General features: G+C 40.2%; 2 protein-coding genes across 7 annotated transcripts; both read right to left on the minus strand.

Annotated features, from left to right (window-relative positions):
- Positions 1-3,180: 3,180 nt before the first annotated feature.
- LY96 (lymphocyte antigen 96) lies at positions 3,181-14,054 on the minus strand. 6 transcript variants are annotated; one of them, XM_071554335.1, is made up of 6 exons: positions 13,243-13,956; positions 8,614-8,667; positions 7,532-7,621; positions 6,438-6,566; positions 5,540-5,592; positions 3,181-3,753 (listed from the first exon to the last, which is right to left on the minus strand). In XM_071554335.1, the coding sequence occupies exons 1-6, from the start codon at positions 13,313-13,315 to the stop codon at positions 3,652-3,654; spliced, it is 501 nt and encodes a 166-aa protein (XP_071410436.1). In that variant the 5' UTR covers positions 13,316-13,956; the 3' UTR covers positions 3,181-3,651. The 6 variants fall into 6 exon arrangements, with proteins under 6 accessions (XP_071410436.1, XP_071410439.1, XP_071410435.1 ...); XM_071554338.1 differs by having other exon boundaries at positions 8,614-8,663; positions 13,243-13,936; XM_071554334.1 differs by having other exon boundaries at positions 8,614-9,101; positions 13,243-13,934.
- Positions 14,055-16,936: 2,882 nt separating this feature from the next.
- On the minus strand, positions 16,937-21,060 carry TMEM70 (transmembrane protein 70). Its single transcript, XM_071553080.1, has 3 exons — positions 20,797-21,060; positions 19,627-19,738; positions 16,937-18,560 (listed from the first exon to the last, which is right to left on the minus strand). The coding sequence occupies exons 1-3, from the start codon at positions 20,965-20,967 to the stop codon at positions 18,112-18,114; spliced, it is 732 nt and encodes a 243-aa protein (XP_071409181.1). The 5' UTR covers positions 20,968-21,060; the 3' UTR covers positions 16,937-18,111.
- Between the last annotated feature and the right edge of the window lie 522 nt (positions 21,061-21,582).

Below are 21,582 nucleotides of genomic sequence, written 5' to 3' on the forward strand. Positions count from 1 at the left end.
TGGAAGAAAGGAGGTTATGGACATACCCATCTACAGTAGCCATGAAGCAAGGGATCTAAAAGGATCCCTGGGATTCACAAGAAAAGTACATGTGCACACTGACTATTATCTAGGATTTCCAAAGCCCAGTAATTTCTATTGCCATCAATAAGACTTTCCAAATTTCCTTTCTCCTCTCTCCCTTAAGCTCTGCAGGCAGGAATCACCCTCTCTTTCCTCACTCGCTTCCCTCCCTCCCTTCCTCCCTCTCGATCTCTTCCCATTAGAAATGTCACTACCCCATCTGCTGCCCCTAAACTCCCTTGTGCTGGCAAGGATGTACAGGCAGAACAAAGTAGCTGAAGTGATTCAGCATAATATGCTACATAGATGCTTCCAAGGCAATCACTAGCATTTTCTCCCAAGAAAAAGGTCATACAAAGGGGGTTAATGCTGTTATGTTTCTCTTTTGATGCCTGTAACACAGACCAGGATCACCAAGTCCAACTCCTTCTTCCTGCAGAGACCACATAGTTTATTTGTATAAGCATGCATGTTTTTTGCCAGCCAAGCTAACTTGTGACTGAAGGTTTGCTTATGCCTTCCAGTACATCCCTGGATACAAGATATGCTGTTGTAATACCTGAATTGCATGGAATTTTCTTTGCGTGTCTATCTCAAAGGACATTACAATTTCAGTCCTCAAATGTACATGTTATTGCAGTCAGCAGGACTTCACTCATTTGAAATTATGCAAGCTTTCTTGCTTTTATCAAATGAAACTGTAATGACACAGCTCAAAAAGTGTACATTCTTACTGAAAACCACATTGTACAGGAACTGCTTCTTCTGATAATTACATATTTGGTGACAGAGGGTGAGGGGGTGAAGAAAAGCTATTTTCCCATCTGCAGCAAATCCTGACAGCAGCTTAAAAACAACAGTAATGAGGGACACCAAAAAGATATATTTATGAGGGCTTTCAATATTAGTTTCAGATAAATATGTCAAACAAAAGTCTGCTTTAATTTACTTCACTTTGCATGGGACGGGGCCTTGTGCTGCTCACTGGAACTCCTGGAAAAACACTGAAATCTCAGGGCATGTAGGTCTCACTCACTGAATTTTTAAAAAAAGAAACAGTCAATATTTTGCTCTGCATTATTCACACCATTCCAACTCTGGACAGAGCCAGAAAAGGAAGAACCAAAAAGTGGATCAAAGTTTACTGAACCAATTCAGTGAAAAAAGGAAACATTCAGATTAGTCTTTATGAAGTTCAAGTAATTCATCTCATCCTAAGTAGACTCCTCTTTGCTGCAGAGCCCTGAGTACTGGCTCAGGAAAGTTTGGAGAGGAAAATTAAGTGATAACTGTTGTCAACTCTGGACAACAGCAGCAGGGAAGAAAAAAGCCTTCTAACAGTTCTGTCCTGGAAACCAGAAATGCAGAGCAAATTTCTGCCTTCAGCTCTGCCCTTCACCCTGCAGTATCACGGCAGTTTTAGGGATAGTTGTTTGCATGATCTTACACCTTCCAAAATCTACCTCCTCTTAGCTGCAGGAGAACATGGTGCAACACCCACCAGCACTACAATAAGAGGATGCTTTGATCATACTCAGAAGAAAGTTTGGGGCTTTTGAAAGGTCTTTGCTTTATAAAGTGTGGCTCCTGTGCTCTGCCTTGCAAACCCATCTGCTGGCATGTGCAATCATAACCCTTCAGCTGAAGATCTACACTATAAAAGTCTGCAGTGCAAGATACTGAATACATGTGTTTATCTGTAAATGCCTCTATTGGAGGCAGAACTTCTATTTATACCTTTACATACACAGTAAATTTTCTGTAACACCAGTAAGACATTATAAAGAGGGTTTATGAAAAACAGAGCATGGGAATTTCTTTGATCTTCAGAAGCTGTTAGTCTCTCCTACCTGTAGTACTTGCTGCTTAATAAACAAAACATTTCTTCTAACACCTTGAATAATTCAGGCCAGCAAAAAAACTCAGAACACTTTGTCACTAAAACTGGTTTTGAGACTTCACCTAGTGATTGCTGGATGATGAGAAGTGTGTACACAGGGACATCATAATGTAACACTGTTCCCTAGACAACTAATAGCATTTGAAACAGAAGAAAAGTAGGTATTGCTTATCATGCTCTTTCGTTGTTTTTGATTGATATTTTAGATTGATCACAGTTCTAGTAAATTAGCTCAAATACAAGCAGAAGCTGTTATGGCACTCCATCATGGACTGCTCCTGTAATGGTCTGTGGACTGAAGGCAAGCACAGATGCTTTGCCATCACTACCTGGATGTAATCATGGGTTCTTGGCTCTAGTCAAGCTAAAGGTCTACTTCTATTTTTATTGACTCTTGATGATTTTGCTTTATTTATCCAAACCAGCTATACTGAAACCAAGTTTAAAATGGAGTGTCTACCTACCTGGGTGTTGGGGATTTTTTGTTTTTTCATATCAAATTTGAAAAACATCTTTCTTTATGTGTAAAGTGAGATTAAAATCTTCATTTGTGCTAATTTTTGTACTTTATATTTAGCAGACTGAAAGAGGGTTGGTTTGTTCTGGTTTTGTTTTTTTTTTTCAGGCATTTGGAAGCAATCTGCTAGACACAGCATGAACTAGTAGCCAGCACAAAGTACAGCTTCAACAATGTCCTATTAGCTGGGGAAAAGTCTCTGCACTCACTAAGCAACCACTGACTGGGAGCTGAGGATGAAGAGAACAACACTTCCTGAGGACCAAATCTCATTCTCCATCAAAGTCTTACCAAAGGTCTTGAGTGTGGAGGTGCAGCAGAGAGCACAGTGTCAGGCTGCTCAAGGGGGAAAAACCACAGCAAAAGCTTTAGACATGGTCTTGAGTGATAACTGAGGAACAGATCAACCTGTTGGGTGACAGCCATCCTCCTGCTTCTGAAAGAAACAGCTTGCATAGCCTCTGCCCCTTGGACTCTGAGCAGGAGCTGAAAATGTTCTATGGGGTTGCAGTTAATGGCTCTGGATGGCTACATTGAGCTGTACTATATTGGTGTAGCTGGAAACATGTTACCCATATCAGCTAGTATCACATCACAAATTGTCACTCCTCTGTTTTAGCTTGGTATAAACAGAGCAGAACATTAGGAAACATCCAAAGTTAATCAGAAAATAACAGGAGAATAAAAAGCATTTCTCAAATTGATTGCACAAACAAGTTTTATTGTTAAAATTTAAAAAAAACCCCCCACCCTACAGTGTACAGCAGGGTCCCCAAATTCAATTGCTGTGTTATTTTAAATTGAGTACTGATGAAGTTCTGATTCTTACACATCAAAACTTCTTCATTAGTTTAGCTCAGTCTGAAGAACTTGACTTTATCATAACTCAAGGCACAGCACCAAAACACAGTCCTCAGCCTGACGACCGGTCAGGGTTATTCCGTGGATTAATCAGAATGCCTGATACCTGGAGATTCTGTGTACATTGGCTGAGCATCTGATTATGGTGGTGCTATAAATGGGTAAGACTATACGTCATATGGCTTTCCAGACAGAAGATGATGTATTCTACCTCAGGAAATTTAGTGTGCTTATTACTTCACAGCTTGGATTTCAGTTGCTTGCAGAAGCGCCCCCTGTGTTTTGGAATTATGTGAAAATTTTGTCGCACTCAGTAAACATCTTGTTTTACTACCATGGTGATATTCAAGCATATGACCATATTATTCTCAGAATCTTCAGAGAATCCTTGTATAATAACATTATAATTGCCCTAAAACAAGTAAGAAAAAAAGACAATTAGTGCGTAATTCTGCTTGCTCTTGTCTAAGTAGCTACTTGGAATGGCTCTGGTGATTCCTGTTAGGACTGAAAAAGGCAGATTACCATCATAGACTGTTATCATGGCTATAGTCAGATATATGAGTACACTAAAAAAATCAGTGCTCAACTTTCTTTTCAAGACTGGAGTACTCAGGAACAGCATTCCCTGGTCTAGGAGAGTCCCATTGGAAAGTGTCAGGTCTGCCAAAAACACCTCATCTATTGAAGGACTGCTCATGGCAGAGGATGCTCCTGCCCACTACCAGCTCGGGAGCTACACAAGGTGTTGGGCTGGATGAAGACCAACACTGTTAGAGGCCCATGAGTTTTGAGATAGTGGTTGGCTGGAGATTTCGTATCAGTAGGAGCTCCTTAGTGACATTTGTAGGGATTAACAGGGATAATAAAGGTCTTGGAAAGGCTCAGGCAGGTGATGGGGCAGGTGCTGGAAAAGAGTTGGTCAGCCTGAGGATTGGTCCTGCTCATGTTTTATTGCTGAAGTACTGCTTTTACTTTTGGATATTGTTATCCCTCTTCAAATCTTTGAAAATAGTTTCAGAGAGTAACAGACCAGCACGTGAAGAGAATGTAAAATAAAGAATGAAATGGGCAGAAAGAATATGAATGGTTTTACTCAAAAAGGTAAAAGGAAATACTATTTGCTAAATAAAATGGAATTACTAAGGTGCCATTAACTGATTTCTTTGGTCTTTTCTTTTATAAAATTGTCCTAGTTACAGTGGCCAGGACCAGTTTATCACTGTGTGGGTGTAACCAAAAGTGTGTACTCTAAACCCTCTAGGTAATTTCTGATGGACTGTTAATAATGGATCATTTGCAGCAGCTGCCCGGGGCACACCTGACCCCTCAGGCTACAAGCTGGGTGTTAAAGAACACTGAAAGAGAGGGGAGTAGTTTTTGTTTTCACATCAATATGTGATAACTCCCCTCTGGGGAGGCATCAGCATCTTCACACCCAGCCTGAGGGGTCATGTCTGCTAATGGGGCATTAGGGACTGGCACAATAGGCAGCTGCAATGACCTAGACCATCAAAGATTCCAAAAATATCCCATGACTCACAGAGTTAAATCACTCACTGTGAAATTTCCTGCCCTGGGGGAGGTACTGGGCATTCCCACCTGATCCAGAGGGTATATAATCTTGGGGTTTGGGCCTTCTGGTATCACATGTTGGATCCAGAGGAGGACCAGAACCTTTACAGGACTGTGAGTAACACTCTTGACAAGACTGCAACCATCATCCTCACCCACAGGTTTTTCTTTCCTTTTACTTTGCACTTCGGGGGGGGCACGTGGTGCTCAACACTGGGGCTAACCAACAGCAGTCTGTTTGTACCCCGGGTGCTGGGTTATACACCTGAGTTTTATGGGTTAAAACTAATTTTTCCTCTGTATCATTGTATTTATTGTAATATTTTTATTAAATTGTAACTCTGACTTATAATCTCTCTCAAGTTGACTTCATTACTTCCACTGGTTTACCTTTAAACCAGCTCAAAAATAAAGGAGGAATAATAGAGGAATAGTCACCTGAGGACATCTAGCATTTCAGAAAAGTTAACATTTTAGAGTGATGACTTCAATCATGAGAAAGTTTTCTGACATTTCCTCTTCTGTTTTTACAGTTTGGGTGAGCATGTCTTTTCAGGAAATACACATCTGTAAGTATGTGATTTTACTATTATTATTTCTTTATATAAATGGTTGGAAAGTACCTTTGGAAATGATGTTCTTGAACCTTTAACGTCAAATTCTTCTACAAGTGTTTCTGTGAAGCAGAGATAATTATAATACAAATGGTTACTTAACCATAAAGCTATCAATCAGACTGCCTAAATAATTTCCAAGCAGTGTAGCATATCTCTCAGCAGCAGTTGCCAGTGTCATCTACTCTTCCACTGATAAAGCCCTCACCTGGTGCTTCTCTCAGAGCTCCAACTACTTGTCAAAACCACATTAGAAAATAGAAATCAACCACAGTGCTCCTGCAACATCTCCTTTCAGACGCATCTTACTGTGATAACTGCAATAATTTAACTTGTAATAGTTCAGCTGAATGATAACCAAAGAGAACTGATACTGATTTTTAAAGAAAGAAAAACACAGACTGTGTATTTTGACCTCCTTATAAGCCTTTTTGGCCTTAAGACTGACATCCTGCCTGAATTCTCTGTAATCGTCTGTCTCATGTTAATGCTGGTTGGCCCCTACCAGAGGACTGACTTTTCTCTATTAAAAAAAGCATTACACTTGGATGTAAAGAATTTCTTGAAACACTCATCCAGACACATACCTAAATAAACTGTGTTCTGGATATTAGTAGTGCCCATAGCACCTCTCAAGCTTTTTCTGTACAGTACAGTCAAATGTAGTCTTTCCATGTCATTTTAGAAATGTTAATAACAAGGATATAACTGAGAAGGATATTAGTAATCCTCAATTAGGGAGATGGAAACTGCAGTACAAGGATGTTAAAACATAGACTTTGGACATTTTCTGTTTTAATGGAGTTCTGGCACTGGAGAACTGCCTGCTCTGAAGTCTGCTGCCTGCCAAGCAAGGCCTAGATCGTGGAGAGAAAAATCTGTTTGCATGGGTTGATTGCACACAGACCTCCTTTCAGCATTTCACATACTGAGTACTCATCATCGGCTCCACTGCAAAGCAGGTGTTTCCAGTGCAATGCTTTGGCACCGTCATACCAGACATTGAAGACAATCTTCAAAAACGTGATGTCACTTCCTAAATAAAACATTGCAAGTAAGAAAATTGTAGCTGGTAGGGAATAAAAATATATATGCAGACACGCTATTAAGATAAAAAAATAGTTTTTTCTGAAATACAATAGTTTTTAAAGTCTACTCCCAAAACTGGCAAGAATATATATCTTGAAAACTGTTGCTTCCAGGGGAAATCCCACCCCACCCCACGCCACCCCCCCTCAAAAAAAAAAAAAAACCAATATTAAAAAGTATTTGAGTGACCAATTTCAAAATCTCTTTCAATTCCTTCAGCAAAGATTACGGAGCTCACTCAGCTCCACAGCTAACCTAAAAGCATGCTCAGATGAAGACTTTAGTTTTAGGCACATGTTGCAAACAAACTGTCCTGAATGTTGGTAGCCATCATAAAGATGTCTTTCTAGGGAAGCATACCTAGTCCAGTTTCAGAGGTTTTATTCAGAAGGTGAAGTTTGTGATACAGTCATTTCATAAACATTTAATTAACTCAGCTTGCCAGTTTAAAGCTGGGCTTAAAGATTTCAAGTGGGCTTGAACCCCCAAACCAGTACCATTTCCAGCCTCTGGAACACATGTTCTTCATAGAAGTCCTGCCATACTTGGATGGCCTAATGATATTCTTGCTCCTTAAAAAGACTCGGATCTGCTTCAGGCCAGAAGAGCTTGCGGTGGGCAAACCTTGTCTGTGTCTCCCAGATAAATGCACATACATCTAAACCATCTCAGATTTGCACATACAGTGCCAATGCATGTGCAGGGCTCTGGTACCTACTCCAAGTAAAACTTGAACACCCTTCTTTTCACAGATAATCATTTCTGTCCATCATCATAGTTCATCCTTTCCATTTTTAATCATAGAAATTGATTTCCTAAATCATCTGCCACTTAGGATGAAGTGTCTGCTTTTCACTTGTACTTGGTTTTCTGCATTTCCAGAATATAATTGTCTAGTCAAGACAGACTCACTTGGAATCCAGGCAACAGTAAGCTTCCAAACGGATGTGTTCATGATGCTGCAAGGTGTCAGATTAAGCCTGAAAGCTTGAGCTGTAGAATCTATAGGAAAATAATATTTCATATTCTTAGTGTGAATAGGCTTCTCCCGAAAAATAATAAAAATATACACATACACATTTAAAAATATATTTAATATAAGGTGTATATATTATATATATACCTTAGACAATATTAAAAATATTAGACAATATATAAAATTGTGTAAATATATGTACTAAATATTAAACATGTATTTTAAATTTTTTTATTATTTACATGCTTAGAGAGCAAAACCAATATAATACTTCTTTAAGTAACAAGAAAATTCAGTTTTCAGTTAATGATGTTTTGCACACAAATACCAGGCAAAAGTACCTTTATTTGTCTTTTGAAGGTACACAAAAATTTTTGAGGCATTAAGCCGGCATGGTCATCTGCTGAAAATGTCCCTACTTATGCTAACAATGGAACCTACATAAACTTGATGACAACAGGTAAAAATGTTTTTAATGTACCAGCATATTTTCCAGGATAAGGTAAATGAACCTTTAAATAGAACTTGCTCTGTGAATGACCCACCCAGCATTTTTAAAATATGCAAAATATGAGCCCATGACACAGATATGGCAAGAAGGAACACACTGTGCTGTCCCAAAACCTGACTGATACCCCAGCCTGGCAGAATATCCCATTTCCTCTTCTTTTCTATATATTTTCATTGTAATATATTGGTTAACTCAATTTGGATAATTTATACAATAGAGTAAATGGAAAACAAGTTTACATCCATCATCTTCTAGTATTTCCTGAACCAAAACACATCAGCTTTACTTGAGAGTAAAATTCTCTCTCTTAGCTGGTAGGACCAGTATTGTGGTAATATTTACGCCTATGAAGTATAATTCTTGCAATAGGGGAATTAACAACAGAAACAGACTTCAGCTGAACTTTGTATTTTTATGTATTCATCAAAGAAAGAAATTTGAAAGAAAACTAACATTTCCTCAGACTACAGTAATTATTAGACTAAGAATTAGCTATATTTTACTTACCACAAAAATCATATGACATTTCAAGATCTGATGACATACAAAGAAATTCACTGACTCCAGAGGTGAATAAAGTGAAAAAAAGAAGTCCAAACATAATTACTTTTTTCTGCTCAGTATCTGACAAAATAAAACTTTGTTTTGAAAAAAGAGGAACAAAATTCAGCACAGTCATCCTCAGTCACATGTCTTCAGGGAAGCTTCAGTTATTTTGTCAAATTCTCTGCAATCTTCATTAATCTTACTGCAGCACCATCAGTCATCATTGCAATAAATTTTGTGAAGAAAAAAGAATTTCTGCTTTTGTTATTATATTTTCCCCAGACAACGCAGTTCAAGCCGCGAGTGAAAAGTGAAAGAGAAAACTGTGCAAAATGGGGAACTGAAGTGAAAACATGATTACCAGAAGCAAGTAAAGGGCGAGTTTAGTTGACTCATCAGGTGTAACATTTTGAAAGGCATAATTTCACACGTACACTTTCCTGTACCTACTAAAGAAGAGAAAAATCCACAATTGATGAAACCAAGTCCACTTTTTGCTGATATGGTAGACAGTAACTCTCATGAGGTTTTTTAATAAATTTCTCACAAAGCTCACTGTGCTTTAAAAACACCCAGAAATTTGGAGGAGTGTAATTAGATGATGTATTTCCAAATGGAGCTGAGTGCGACCATCTCACATGTTATTGAGTAGAACCACTGATGTCCTGCATTATTTCAGCTACCACAATCAAAGCTGTGTCTATCACAGTTATACTTAGTGAGAGAAAACTTAAAAGTCCATAAAGTTACAACTGGTAATTCCCACATGTGCCTCCCAGAGTCTCTCTGCGACCTTCTCCCAGACTTTCCCCACAGTCTGTGCTGGAGAAGCAGCACTGCGTGTTTTGCCCAAGAGCAGAGAGCACAGGCATGCATCGAGGTGGACACCGAACATGAGTCAATTACTAACAAAGGCTGTCAAATTTGCATCAGGATGTTTCTATAAGAACACAGAATCTCCCTGTCACAACTGAAGAAAGGTTACAGCCTGATTTTATCCTGGGATGCTGAAAATACTCCAGGTTGCAGATTTTGATAGTCAAGTCTGAAACACCAAAACAAAAACTCTTAAAGCACTCTAGATATATCCCATTATTTCTGTCTGTTAGTGCATTACACAAAGAATAACATATTTTGCCTGTATCTGCTCTATCAATTATGTGGACCAGACTGGGACAGCTCTTCCTGCACAAACCTGTCAATATTGCTAGTCCTAAATACAGAAACAGATCAAATAAAGGTTAATACCTCATCATAACAGCACAACCAATGTCTAACTGACAGAAAACACAATTAAGTTTTCTTTCTTGCTATAATAAAATATGGAAACCTACTAAATTTATGGAAGAATGGCTTACAGAAATTAATCAAATTACTTCTCACAAGTCACCTTCTTGATTTTATGTATGTCTGCAGGCTCCTGTTAGATCAGAAATTGTATTTAAAAAAAAAGCAGTATATAAAATAGACAGGTAATTGGGTTTTTGTGAAGCAGGAAACTCAATAAAAATTACAACAAATATAACTTAATTGTTCTGACTCCCTATTCCCCATCACAGTGTCTAAAAGGTTTTATTCTTACAAATTCTGTGTATACCAGAGTAATGTTTTACATATTATAAAGGTAAAGTAGCAAAACAATAAGAAATTGGTTTCAGAAATCTGAGCATGTACCACAAAAGATAACTTTGGAATAATGACATGAATAAAACCATGACTGATTATGCCCAGAAGATGGGGGGAGTTCCCAGACTAGTTAAGGAAGGGGAGAATTCATGTGCCTGAAAATGTGAAGTAATAAGTTAATACATGCTATAATTCACAAAATAAGATAAAAATTTGAAAATTTAATGTGGCTAAAGAGTCCTTCTCAGTATATCCAAATCTTTCTATAGGCCACAAGAAAAGTCCCACTGGCCTGAGAGAGTTCAAAATTTAAAGAAATTTCTCACATTTGGCTTTTAAATGGAGATTCAAAATTATACAAGTTTCCTGACAGATCTCCAGAGTATATACATCACACATAGATTTTTGCTGTTGATTAACAGGATGCCATAAAACTTATAAACCCTTTGTGATCATAGTAATAACACAGCTTTGTTTCAAGATGGCCAAATCTTGCTTTAAAATAGTAAAATATGCTGTGAAATTGAAATAAATCAGAAGGGCTGTAGTAGCTAGAAAAAAGAAATGGTGTAGTGAGACAGCCACAGAGGAGTGATGAAGCAGACACTAAAAAAGAGATGTCTTGTGCATGTACAGTCTAAAAAAATGTTCCTTTAAACCACAAAGCCACAGCCACTGGTGTGGAGCAAGTTTAGTGTGAAACCAAGCCAGGCTTTCTGCTGAGTCTTCTGTCAGTCCAACAGACTTAGCACAAGTCACGAGCCAGTCTGAAGTCGGCATGAGATGGCACTGACCATACCCTACTGATGGACACAATCACACATCTGAACGTGCGTCCCTCCATGGCCAGACTTGTGCTGGTGTCGATGCACAGACTGGAAACAGCACTGCAGATTTACAAGATTTTAGATAAAAGCTCTCAAGACAAGTTCTCTGCTGAACTCAGTGTCTTTCTAGGCCTGGATCAAGCATAGGTGTTTTTTTCAGATACTTGCTGCAGTAAAGATATAGATGAGGAATGAGTCCCCCCTGGTGGTTCGGACAGACAGACACATGGGGAAACCTCTGTACCCTCTCCTGCTCCTTCCTTGTTGCACTTTTATTGTACAAGTCAAGATTATTCCAATGCTTAAAAGTATCAGCTAAGAAAGCTACATTTTAAGAAGATCTATCTGTCCAGACAGAAACAATAATGCTACAGGTATCACAGCTAAAATATCACTGATGATCGTGATTACAAAGCCTTGACCATTGTATCTGGTCAAATTGCTATTGAATCAAAAGAACCTCAATAATTTCTAAATTTTTCAGTAAATTCAGTTTCAGATGCTCATGGCTTTTGATGGCCCTATCAATGCTATTCATAGAAGTGATCCCTTGTGATGCTCACTAAAGCCTCAAACTAGTGCATTGGTGGTGTGAAGAGTCTGTTCTGTCCCTTTCAAGTCAGTATGAAGGTTACTAGAGAAGGATATAAAGTTCTAGTTATTTTAATTTTACACAAACCTCTTTCTTTGATGTAGTCTTTTTCTTACAGTCACTGATCCAGAAGGAAAGTGAAAAGGAGAGAAAGAGAAGTGGAAAGTGCTACACAACAGTGTTACTTCACTACAGTTTTGTGACTATTTACTTCAGTTATTTCAAAATCCTTTGTAAGAATATTCAGTAGGGACCAAATCTCACATCCAATTAATAGTACATAAAATAAATCCAAGTCTACGGAGTATAGAACTTCATAGCAATGACTTCTAATTTCTCTGCATCTGAGTTGCTGAAAGGAAAAGTTTATTCCAAGCCTCCTCACTGATTTGGAGTTAAAATCCTTAAACTAATACAAGATATTTTTATCTTCTTTCTTTCTCAATACATCTAAAAAGTGCTTAACTTACTTGTGATTGCTTTTCAAAATAATCACTTTGTATTTGGCTTGTTGGCAGGAGATGAGTAGTTTGACCAGATAAACACTTATAAGTCACCAAAGTCTCTCTCAGGAAAGATTTATAATATACAAGATCATAATATCCCATCACAGAAAAATAAATAACAGAACAACAGTGTAGCATAGGAAAGTACTCCATCTCAAAGTGTTAGTCAGACAATTAAAAAGTATGTCCTAGTTCTTGGCATGTAACAAAATGTCACTTTAATGGAAAATTCTTTCAAGATGTTAACCACATTTATTCAATTAAGAAAGAGCCACTAATAACTTAATTTTCCTTGCAGGGCCATTTGTGAAAGTTTTTGAAGTAGATCGTTTTGCATCTGGAAGCAGACATGTATATTCCTTCTGATTCTGGGTTTAGGGTTGATGCTGAAGACACTCCCAACATAAAGGAGCTATACATAAGGCATAAAGCACATATTCACAAAACAAAACCACACTGAAACTATCAGCATGAAGAATAGACAACTGTAGACCCTCTTCTCAAATCCTCTCACCCTATCTTTGACAATGTTTATAGTGGAAGGAGAAAGTCATGCCCAGGGATATGAAAAAGGGGTAGAGGTTTCATCTCCTCTACATGCAGCTGATGAAGAGCTTGAGTGAGCCAGGGGAGTCCAACCCCAGAGCTGTGTGCCAGCACATATCCAGTGGTGAGTTGGTAGCATTTGAATAAGAAACCAAATAGTTGTTGAAAGATAGAAATATTGATGTGCATTATTCTGAACATATTTTTTTAAGTTCCATATGCACTTTGGCTTAGTGGCTTGATTTGAATATATCACATTAAACCACTAGAGACTATTAAAGTGAAGCAAATACATACCAGGTGGCATCCTGTGGAAACAATTATGTTGGAAGTAACTCACTGCCTCTTGCCAGTAGGCTTATGGTTTATTTTTTCCAAGCCAAGTTTAGGATTAAAGCTTATAGTTATACTATAAAGTATTCATTAAACTATTAAAGTTGTCAAAAAGAAGAGAAAGCAGAGCATGAAGGGAGAAGAAAGGGATGTGTCCTACCTGAGGCTGACAGTAAGCACACCCCAGCAACACTGTCCACCCTGGAATTCCAGAAATGGAGACAGCTGGACATCTTATGTGGCTGTTTGCTCTTGTTCTCTTTGTTCCCTGCTTAAAATAGCTGCTTGCTGAGGTCTGTACAGCTCTGGGATAATCTTATTATAGTGGATCCAACTCCTAGCTAGCACACTTGTTCCATTTCTCAGGCAGGCTCCTGCAGGCTGTGCTGTACATGGGGACATGAAGAAATGCGTGGTATGAGGCATGAAGAAATTTGTGGTATGACCACAGGGCTCCACGGCAACCAAATTACAGCAGCTTACCAAGTTTCCACCTATTAAATTATACTGAGCAATTGTAATAATTCACGTCTGCTCTTAATTTTAACAGCACAAAGAGACTTTCATGAAGTTTCCATAACCTAAATTAGGCCCTCACAGTACCATGCAAAGATCTACAGATTTTCCTCATCTTTGCCAATGTGATGATTGTGGTTTGTAATAAAGCAAGCTCCAGTCAAATTAGTTACCTTTTAATTCTTCAGAGTGTGATTTAAGAGTGTGAAGTACCTCAGAGCTTTAAAGATTTCTCTTTGAAGGATCAAAAGGGGATAATTTTCTCATCAAAGTTTTTTACATTTGCAAGAAAAGGATGAGGGTTGTGGGATAACTCAATTTAAAAAATAACTTTAAGAATGACAAGAAGCTTTGTACTTGATAATTAAGAACAGATGGGGATTAATGAACAAATGGAAGAAGACAAAAACTTGAGAAAAAAGAAGAGGGTCACCACCAAGAAAATAGCATGGAGTCAAAAACTGAAAAGAAAAATTTGCACAAATCCTGACTGTTTTCCTAGGGAAAAAAACCCAAAACAAACCCAAATGCAAAACAAATCAGTCATCTATGAACTTTTGTGGAAGCTTTTAAGGCTGCAAGGTGATAGAAAAACTATGTCTAGCAAAGAGGCTTGAGTTGTTTCATACGTTCCTGCTCTTTATACCAGATTAAGTGAAATTGGTACCAGGGTAAGATGTGAGACCCAGCTGCTATAGACAAATAATTGGTTGGTCCTGGAAAGGCTGCAGGAGCTGGCAACTTTCCTCATGGGTGTTACCTTGCAAATAAGACAGTTTGTAAATCACATATTTTAGAAAACTGGGCTTCCATCAGTATTTCTTTCAGAATGTCCATGTGTTAAAGATTCAAACACAGGAAGGTGGTGTTGGGAGAAGCCCCCTCAGAGAATTTTTCTCACCATACCAACACGAAAGGTTTAGGTTTGGAGTCCCAGGACTGAGGACAAAAGATAGATGATGACTTTCAGATTCAAGTTTAATGGTGGAATGGAGGTGAGAAAACAGAACCTCAGCACCTGGGGGTGGGAAGAGGTTTTTCTTTCTTTTTTCCCTGTGTGCTGGCTTGATTTGTTTTGGGGGTTTTCTTGGGGCAGGGGCAGAAAAAAGAGCCACTGCTTGCTGGTGAGCTTTTTTCTTCCTGTCTCTGCTTTTTGCTTTTCTCCCTCCATCTCTGGGCACCCTGAGCTTCAGAGAGAGAAAGAAGAGAGGAGAGACACAGCTGCTTCAGGACACTGTAGACCTTTTTCCCTCTTCCTGGGAACCGATTTGGACTGCAAGGAGATTCCTGGGAATTATCACCATTTCCTCCACTCCCAGCTTTTCCTTCCTCATTTGGAACAGAGGGCAAAGAGAGACAGAGAGAGAAAGAGAGTCCACGTGAGTTCATCCCTTTCTCTGCCTCGCTGGGAAAAGACTGAGAATTAACCTCGCAGCCAGCCAAGGTGTGACACTGACACTGTCCATAAATACAACTGCTCCAGGAGGAGCAGTTATAACCTACTGTTTTGGGGGTTGTCCTCTTTTGTTTTTACTTCTGGTGCTGGGGGAGTAGTTTGCTCTGCTCTGTTTACACTTATATCTACATATATATGTATACATATAGTAGTTAAGAACAGTTATCCTTCTTATATCCATATTGTAATTAAAGTTCCTTTTTCTTAAACTTAGTAAAGAGTGTTGTGGTTATAGTGGAGGAATCCTCTACTCTGCTTTTTGGTAAACATTTTGGTTTTTTTCCCTCAAACTAAGACACCAGGTGTATGAGCACATTCTCTAGATCTTATGAATTGTTTCTTCCATGTCGTACACAAGCTACCTACACTCAAAAGAAATATGAGCAACTTCCAGGGATCAAAATGTTAGTTGGCAGCAATACTTCTGCAACAAAAGGTAAAAAGCTGGTGGAGGGTCTGGAGCACAGGAGAGAGGCTGAGGGAGCTGGGATCATTTAGTCTGGAGAAAAGGAGTCTCAGGAGGGACTCACTGCTCTCTAAAACTACCCCAAATGAGGCTGTAGCCAGCTGAAAGTGTCTCTTCTAAGTCACAAGCAATGGGACAAATGGAGAAAAACTCAAGTTGCACCAGGGGACGTTTAGATTGGGCAATACGAAAAATTTCTACACTGAAAGGGTTGTCAAGCATTGGAATGGGACACCCAGGAAAGTGGTGGAGTCACCATCCCTGGAGGTATTTAAGCCATGTAGATGTGGGACTTAGGGACATGGTTTAGTGGTGGATTCGGCCATGCAAGGTTAATAGTTGGAGTTGATGATCTCAAAGGTCTTTTCCAACCTAAAAGATTTGATGATTCTCAGTACACAGTCTAAGTGTACCAGCAAACAAGATAGAAGCAGGTACAATATCAAGTCTCTTCAATAAGTTTAGTCTTTTCTTAACATAAAAGCGTTATTCTACTATTTTCTAGTTGCAGACTAAAAGTATATAGTATTTTTCTGAGACTACATCATAGGCAGAATCATCATTTATATTCTGGTAGAAGAATTTTTAGTATTATTTTCAATTATTTGTGTGTTGGAAAGTCACCTACTAGCTTAACTTGCATTTCACAGCCAGAATACAAGCAGAAGAAATAATAATTATTTTTTGTACTTTTTTTTGAGAAACTTAGCTGCTGGAATAAAGATATCTTACTATTGCTGTTTAAATCTGAATTGGCCAAATCTCAAATTTAACAAAGAAAACTTTCTGCAGTCAGAACTAAAAGGTGAGGATTTTGATGTTGTCTAAGGGGTAATTTTCAGGCCTTTCCTTTACCTTCTCCTGCAAATGCCATTTCCTGTTCTTCCTGTATTTGGCATTGAAAGATGGAGTTGACTTAATATTTCAATGCAAGCACCAAAAGAAGTGAGTAAATGCATCAGACATGGAGAGAGTACTTTTGATTAGATACAAAACATAATTTCCATAAGTAGTACCAGATGATCAAAATTACTTGTTACTGACACACAGGTTCAATGTAATTAATGAAATATTTTTTATATTATTGCTATCCATGAATTGATACTGGCTTAATGAGGCTCAATCAACCTTTTACAATTATAGCTGTGCCAACACAAGGAACTGCCTAAAAAATATCACTCAGCAAGTACATTGAGGGCGTTTCAGCAGTCAGAAAAACAACATTCAAAACCACTGGTTTAATAACATAGAATCATAGAATCGATTGGGTTGGAAAAGACCTCTGAGATCATCAAGTCCAACCCTTGATCATCTGTAGTGTCATCCCTTGACAGGAAACTGAAATAATAGTATTGGAAGACATTTAGACTTTAAAATACATTTTTTCAGCTAGAACATAGGGAACATCTTGAAAGGTAACCATAATAATTCCTCTTTATTTGCAGTATCAGGATATCTTAATTAGTAGCAAATATCAGATTTACATATTACAAAAGGATTAATATGAACTGGGGGCTGGGAGGAGTTGACGCAGTAATTTTTAAGTCTCAAAATATTCAGGCCCTTAATTTTAGCCCTGGGCTAAAAAATTTAAATCCAACTTCTACATACTCAGGCGTGCAGAACCAGTCTAGTCACACAAAAAGATCCGATCCTCTGTTCAGTTGAGCGAGGGGTGGCTTTCTTTGCAGTACTGAAAATCAAGAGGTATGTTTTTTAAAGGCACAAGATATAAACAGTTCCCTACAGGAGACTGTTTTTGCTTCCCCATATTACATAAATGCTGACAGAATCCAATTTAACCACTAGCTGTTAGAATTTTCTTTGAGTCATTTCTAACACAGCACCTGTTCTAAATGGGATATTCACAGAGCAAACCTTATGCCCAACCAAAGAGAGGCTTCTTGCTCTCCCTCAGGGGAGAGGGTTGCTTGGAGTGGGACTGCACCTTAAGAAACCACGCAGTAGCTATGAGTAGCCAGAGACTTCTGACACAACCACTCTCCCCATCTTCTCCTCCTCCAGGAGGAGGCTACAGCAGCAATTAGCAAGAATGCTTGTCTGTTTTCCAAAGACTCCTCCAATGGTCTCACAAAGGGAATGAAGCGCCATCTCCACCTGCTTTACACCATCAACAGCACTGACAAAAAAGCCCAATACTTTTGGATTATGTACAATTAATACTTAAGCCTTAAGAGATTAACTACATACTGAATAGGTAATGGTATTGATCATTTTTCTCTTATGAATGGTGTCCTTTGACATGGAGATGATGAGACTGCCATAAAGCCCATGCACTTTACAATTCTCTGGAGAGCCAACAACAAAAATCAAGCCAAGAATAAAGAAGCACAAGACAGATCTAAGCACCTCCTTTCTTTTTTTTACTGTATTTTATGTCATTAGCTCTGAAGAAACCGTCACATTGTTTATAGTATTTTTTTTTAAAAAGTGTCTTTTTTAATACATTCCAAAATGCATTTGGGAAACTCCAGCTACCTGATATTTAAGAAAGTGTAATAGAATTCACATTCTTTCACATACATACTACTGCATTAAGAACAATCGTACTGACATTCTTTATCTTCAAATTATTTCCTTTCCTCAGCTTCCTTTAGGTCCTCTAATTTAAAAAGTGAGGATTTGTCATAGCCCATGAGATGGTTATAATCCTGAGGATTCGGAAAAAGTGTTGGATTAACAAGCATTGATTTTGTTTTAGCATAAAATGTTGTAAACATCTTGGTGATGTCTGGAATCTTTACATCTTCCTGACGGAAAACAGTCGCTTTCTCTGCCAAGATGGCATTGTAGGTAATGGCTGTGTAGGTGTCCATTTCATCTTTGTAATAGAGTCGGATCACATAACCTTTTGTAAGGACATGCAGAGTAACCGGAGTTACAAACGTGAAAAACCCAATCAATCCGTAGAAGGCAGCCTGGACAAGCAGGCTTTCCACTCCAATACCACTTTTGAGCATGATGTAGGGCATCATGAACAGGTTGAATATGCTGGTGGAGTAAGAGAAAAACTTCACACCTACATGCAAAAACAAACGCAAAACCAAAAACAAGGTTAACATTTATGAGTGAAATTTTCACTACAATTACATACATTCTGCTATCATATAACAATGGCATTACTTTTAAGCTCACAGAGAAACTGTTGTAAGCTCAGCCCTGTCTCACTGCCACCACTGTGATCTGTTTACGTGTTTCACAGAGGATTTACATTGGGTTTATCAAAGCTGGCAGCTGGCTCTGTTTCTCTGATGTAGTCACTACCAACTGTTATGCATGTCTGTGAAGTTTTTATTTCATAGGCAGGAAACTGATTTCTAAAGAAACCTGACTCCAGTCATGGATACAATAATGATAATCACTGCAGATATCACACACTGGGAATTCTCTCCTCATCAACAACGAATGTTGGCCTTCAATGTCCATTACAAAGAAGTCAGCGTGGCCCCCACCATGCATAACTTGATAAAAGCTGGGTTGGTCAATAGTGACAACTCCTCCCCACCCATCTGCCATGTGGCTTGAGACAGTAGCCAGTGCTGTGGACCACCCAGTCCTTAAGTCACCAAGAGAACCAGGAACCTGAGATGTTAAGCCTGTTAAGGCTGTAAGGATGTTAAGACAGATTTCAAAAATGTGTATCAGAAAACACCCAATGGCTTTGCTTTTCACGAGGTATTTGTAACACGAACCGGTGAAAGAATGATCAACAAAGTATCATTACAGATGGTGCATTTCATCACAGTATCTCTCTGCTTCCCAAGCACATCAGAACACTTCCAACCACACAGAACGTTAACAGCAGTTAGAGCTTGTCTTTGATGGTCACTGGGCTGGGTAATGCACCCCCAAAAGCAGAAAGAGAACTGAAGGAAGCTGAGGTGTTAGAGAGATGCATAGAACTCCTCACAGCCCCAAGTGCAGAAGCAGAAACCAAGCGCCACCACCTTTTCCTTTTGTCTGAACAGACAATGCAGACTTTGGCAAGGTTGGAAGGATGAATGTTCATTTTTATAATGGTCCACTCCACAGTTACTAAATGCTGTTAAAACAAACAAAAATACACAGCACTTTAAGTCACATACCTAACACTGCTTTTGCCAAATTTCCTTTATAAACTAATCTTCCATGTTCTGGGTGTTCATGAGGGGAGGATGTGCTCAGGCTGCGAACAGCCACTCCTTGGAAAGCTGTGACCTGAAAGATTAAAGCAGCACATGGCCAAGCAACATCAGCACTACACTTTGTATCTATCACTATGTATACACATATATATATAGGTTTGTATACATGTACATATACACACACAAAGTTTCTTCTTGCCCTGAACCCATTCCCCGCATCTTAGACTAGGGATTAACATCAGGTTACACTACAGAGCATCCCACAAACCCCAAGTAATATACTGTCTGTTTTAATAATTTTCCATGTAAATATCCCAAGTTAGCATTAAATGTATGCAACTCCAATGCCAAAAACTGAGCCTGCAATCAACTTGCACGTGGCTTTGCAGGGAGACACTGATGGTGCCCACACTCACCATGTCTCCCTTTAATCACAGAATCATGGAATGGTTTGGGTCAGATGGGACAGTAAAGATCATGCAGTTCCAAGCCCCCTGCTATGACAGGGACACCTTGCACTAGACCAGGATGCTCAGAGCTCCATTCAGCCTGTACATCTCCAGGGATAGAGCATCCACAACTTCTCTGGGCACTCTGTTCCAGTGTCTCACCACCCTCATAGTGAAAAATGTTTTCTTAACATCTGATCTAAACCTACACTCTTTCACTTTGAATCTGTTGTCCCTTGTCCTGTCACTACATGCCCTGGTAAAAAAATCCCTGTCCAGCTTTCTTGTAGGCTCCTGTCAGGTACTGCAACGCCGCAACTGGGTCATCCTAAAGCCTTCTCTTTTCCAGGCTGTACAAAGGCAATTCTCTCAGCCGTCCTCATCGGAGAGGCGCTCCATCCCTCTGATCAGCTCAGTGCCCCTCCTCTGAACTGGCTCCAACAGGTCCATGCCCTTCCTGTGCTGGGGACGCCAGAGCTGGTCGCAAAACTCCAGGCGGGTCTCACCAGAGCACAACAGAGAGGCTGATCTCGGGTACGCCCCGAGGGGCACCTCGCTGCCCTCCTCTAACCCTCCCCTTCCCCAAGGACAAAGCCGCGAACCCCAGGGCCCTCGCCCTCCCCGGCTCCGCTCCTCCCGGGGAGCCGGGACCGCGTCTCCTCGTCCCCCCATCACGCACAACCTGCTGTGGCCGCGCGGCGGCGGGCAGGGCGGCGGGCAGGGCGGCGGGGTGTCGGCAGGCGGTCCGGCGGCAGGCGGAGGCCCGGAGCCATGCGGAGGCGCGGCGGGAGGCGGCGGGGGCGACGGGGCCGGAGGCGGAGGTGGCGGCGCGGAGCAGCAGCAGCGGCAACATGGCGGGGCCGCGGCCGCTCCGGGCGCAGGGGGAGCGGTGCCCCACAGACACACGGCCCCCCGCCACACCGCCCCCGCGCTTTGGTTCCGCCCGCAGCAAGGGTCCGGCCCGCTCCGCCACGCCCCGCCAGGCCCCGCCCCAGCTGCTCCAGAATCCTGGAATTAGGTTGGAAAAAGCCTCCTGAGGTCATCGAGGCCAACCTGTGACCCAGCACCGCCATGGCAACCAGACCATGGCGCTGAGTGCTATGTCCAGATTTTCTTTAAACACATCCAGGGGCGGTGACTCCGCCGCCTCCTTGGGCAGCGCGTTCCAATGTCTGATCACCCTTTCTGTAGAGAAAGTTTTTAATATCCAATCTAAGCCTCTCCTGGTGCAACTTTATGTGGTTTCTTATTGTGCTGTCACTTCTGACTTGGGAGAAGGGGTCGACCCCAACCTGGCTGGAACCCCCTATAAAGATCCTTTTCTCCAGCCTAAACACTCGCAGCTCCCTCGGCAGCTCCTCATAAGACTCGCGCTCCAGACCCTTCACCAGCTCCACTGCCCTTCTCTGGACACGCTCCAGCACCTCCATGTCCTTCTTAGTGAGGGGCCCAGAACTGGACACAGTAC

The sequence above is a fragment of the Pithys albifrons genome, chromosome 4 (genome assembly GCF_047495875.1).
Source record: "Pithys albifrons albifrons isolate INPA30051 chromosome 4, PitAlb_v1, whole genome shotgun sequence".
NCBI classification, from domain to species: Eukaryota; Metazoa; Chordata; class Aves; order Passeriformes; family Thamnophilidae; genus Pithys; species Pithys albifrons.

What these genes read in the sequence shown, in the direction of transcription:
- LY96 (XM_071554334.1), bottom strand. Translation starts at nt 8,785, where the DNA reads ATGACTGTGCTGAATTTTGTTCCTCTTTTTTCAAAACAAAGTTTTATT. An exon ending in AATGTCATATGATTTTTGTG is followed by an intron (nt 7,622 to 8,613) that starts GTAAGTAAAATA and finishes ATTTTCCTATAG; the next exon opens with ATTCTACAGCTCAAGCTTTC. An exon ending in ATGTGAAATGCTGAAAGGAG is followed by an intron (nt 5,593 to 6,437) that starts GTCTGTGTGCAA and finishes TCTGCTTCACAG; the next exon opens with AAACACTTGTAGAAGAATTT.
- TMEM70 (XM_071553080.1), bottom strand. Translation starts at nt 20,967, where the DNA reads ATGTTGCCGCTGCTGCTGCTCCGCGCCGCCACCTCCGCCTCCGGCCCC. An exon ending in CCGCCGCGCGGCCACAGCAG is followed by an intron (nt 19,739 to 20,796) that starts GTTGTGCGTGAT and finishes TTAATCTTTCAG; the next exon opens with GTCACAGCTTTCCAAGGAGT. An exon ending in TTTGGCAAAAGCAGTGTTAG is followed by an intron (nt 18,561 to 19,626) that starts GTATGTGACTTA and finishes TTTTGCATGTAG; the next exon opens with GTGTGAAGTTTTTCTCTTAC.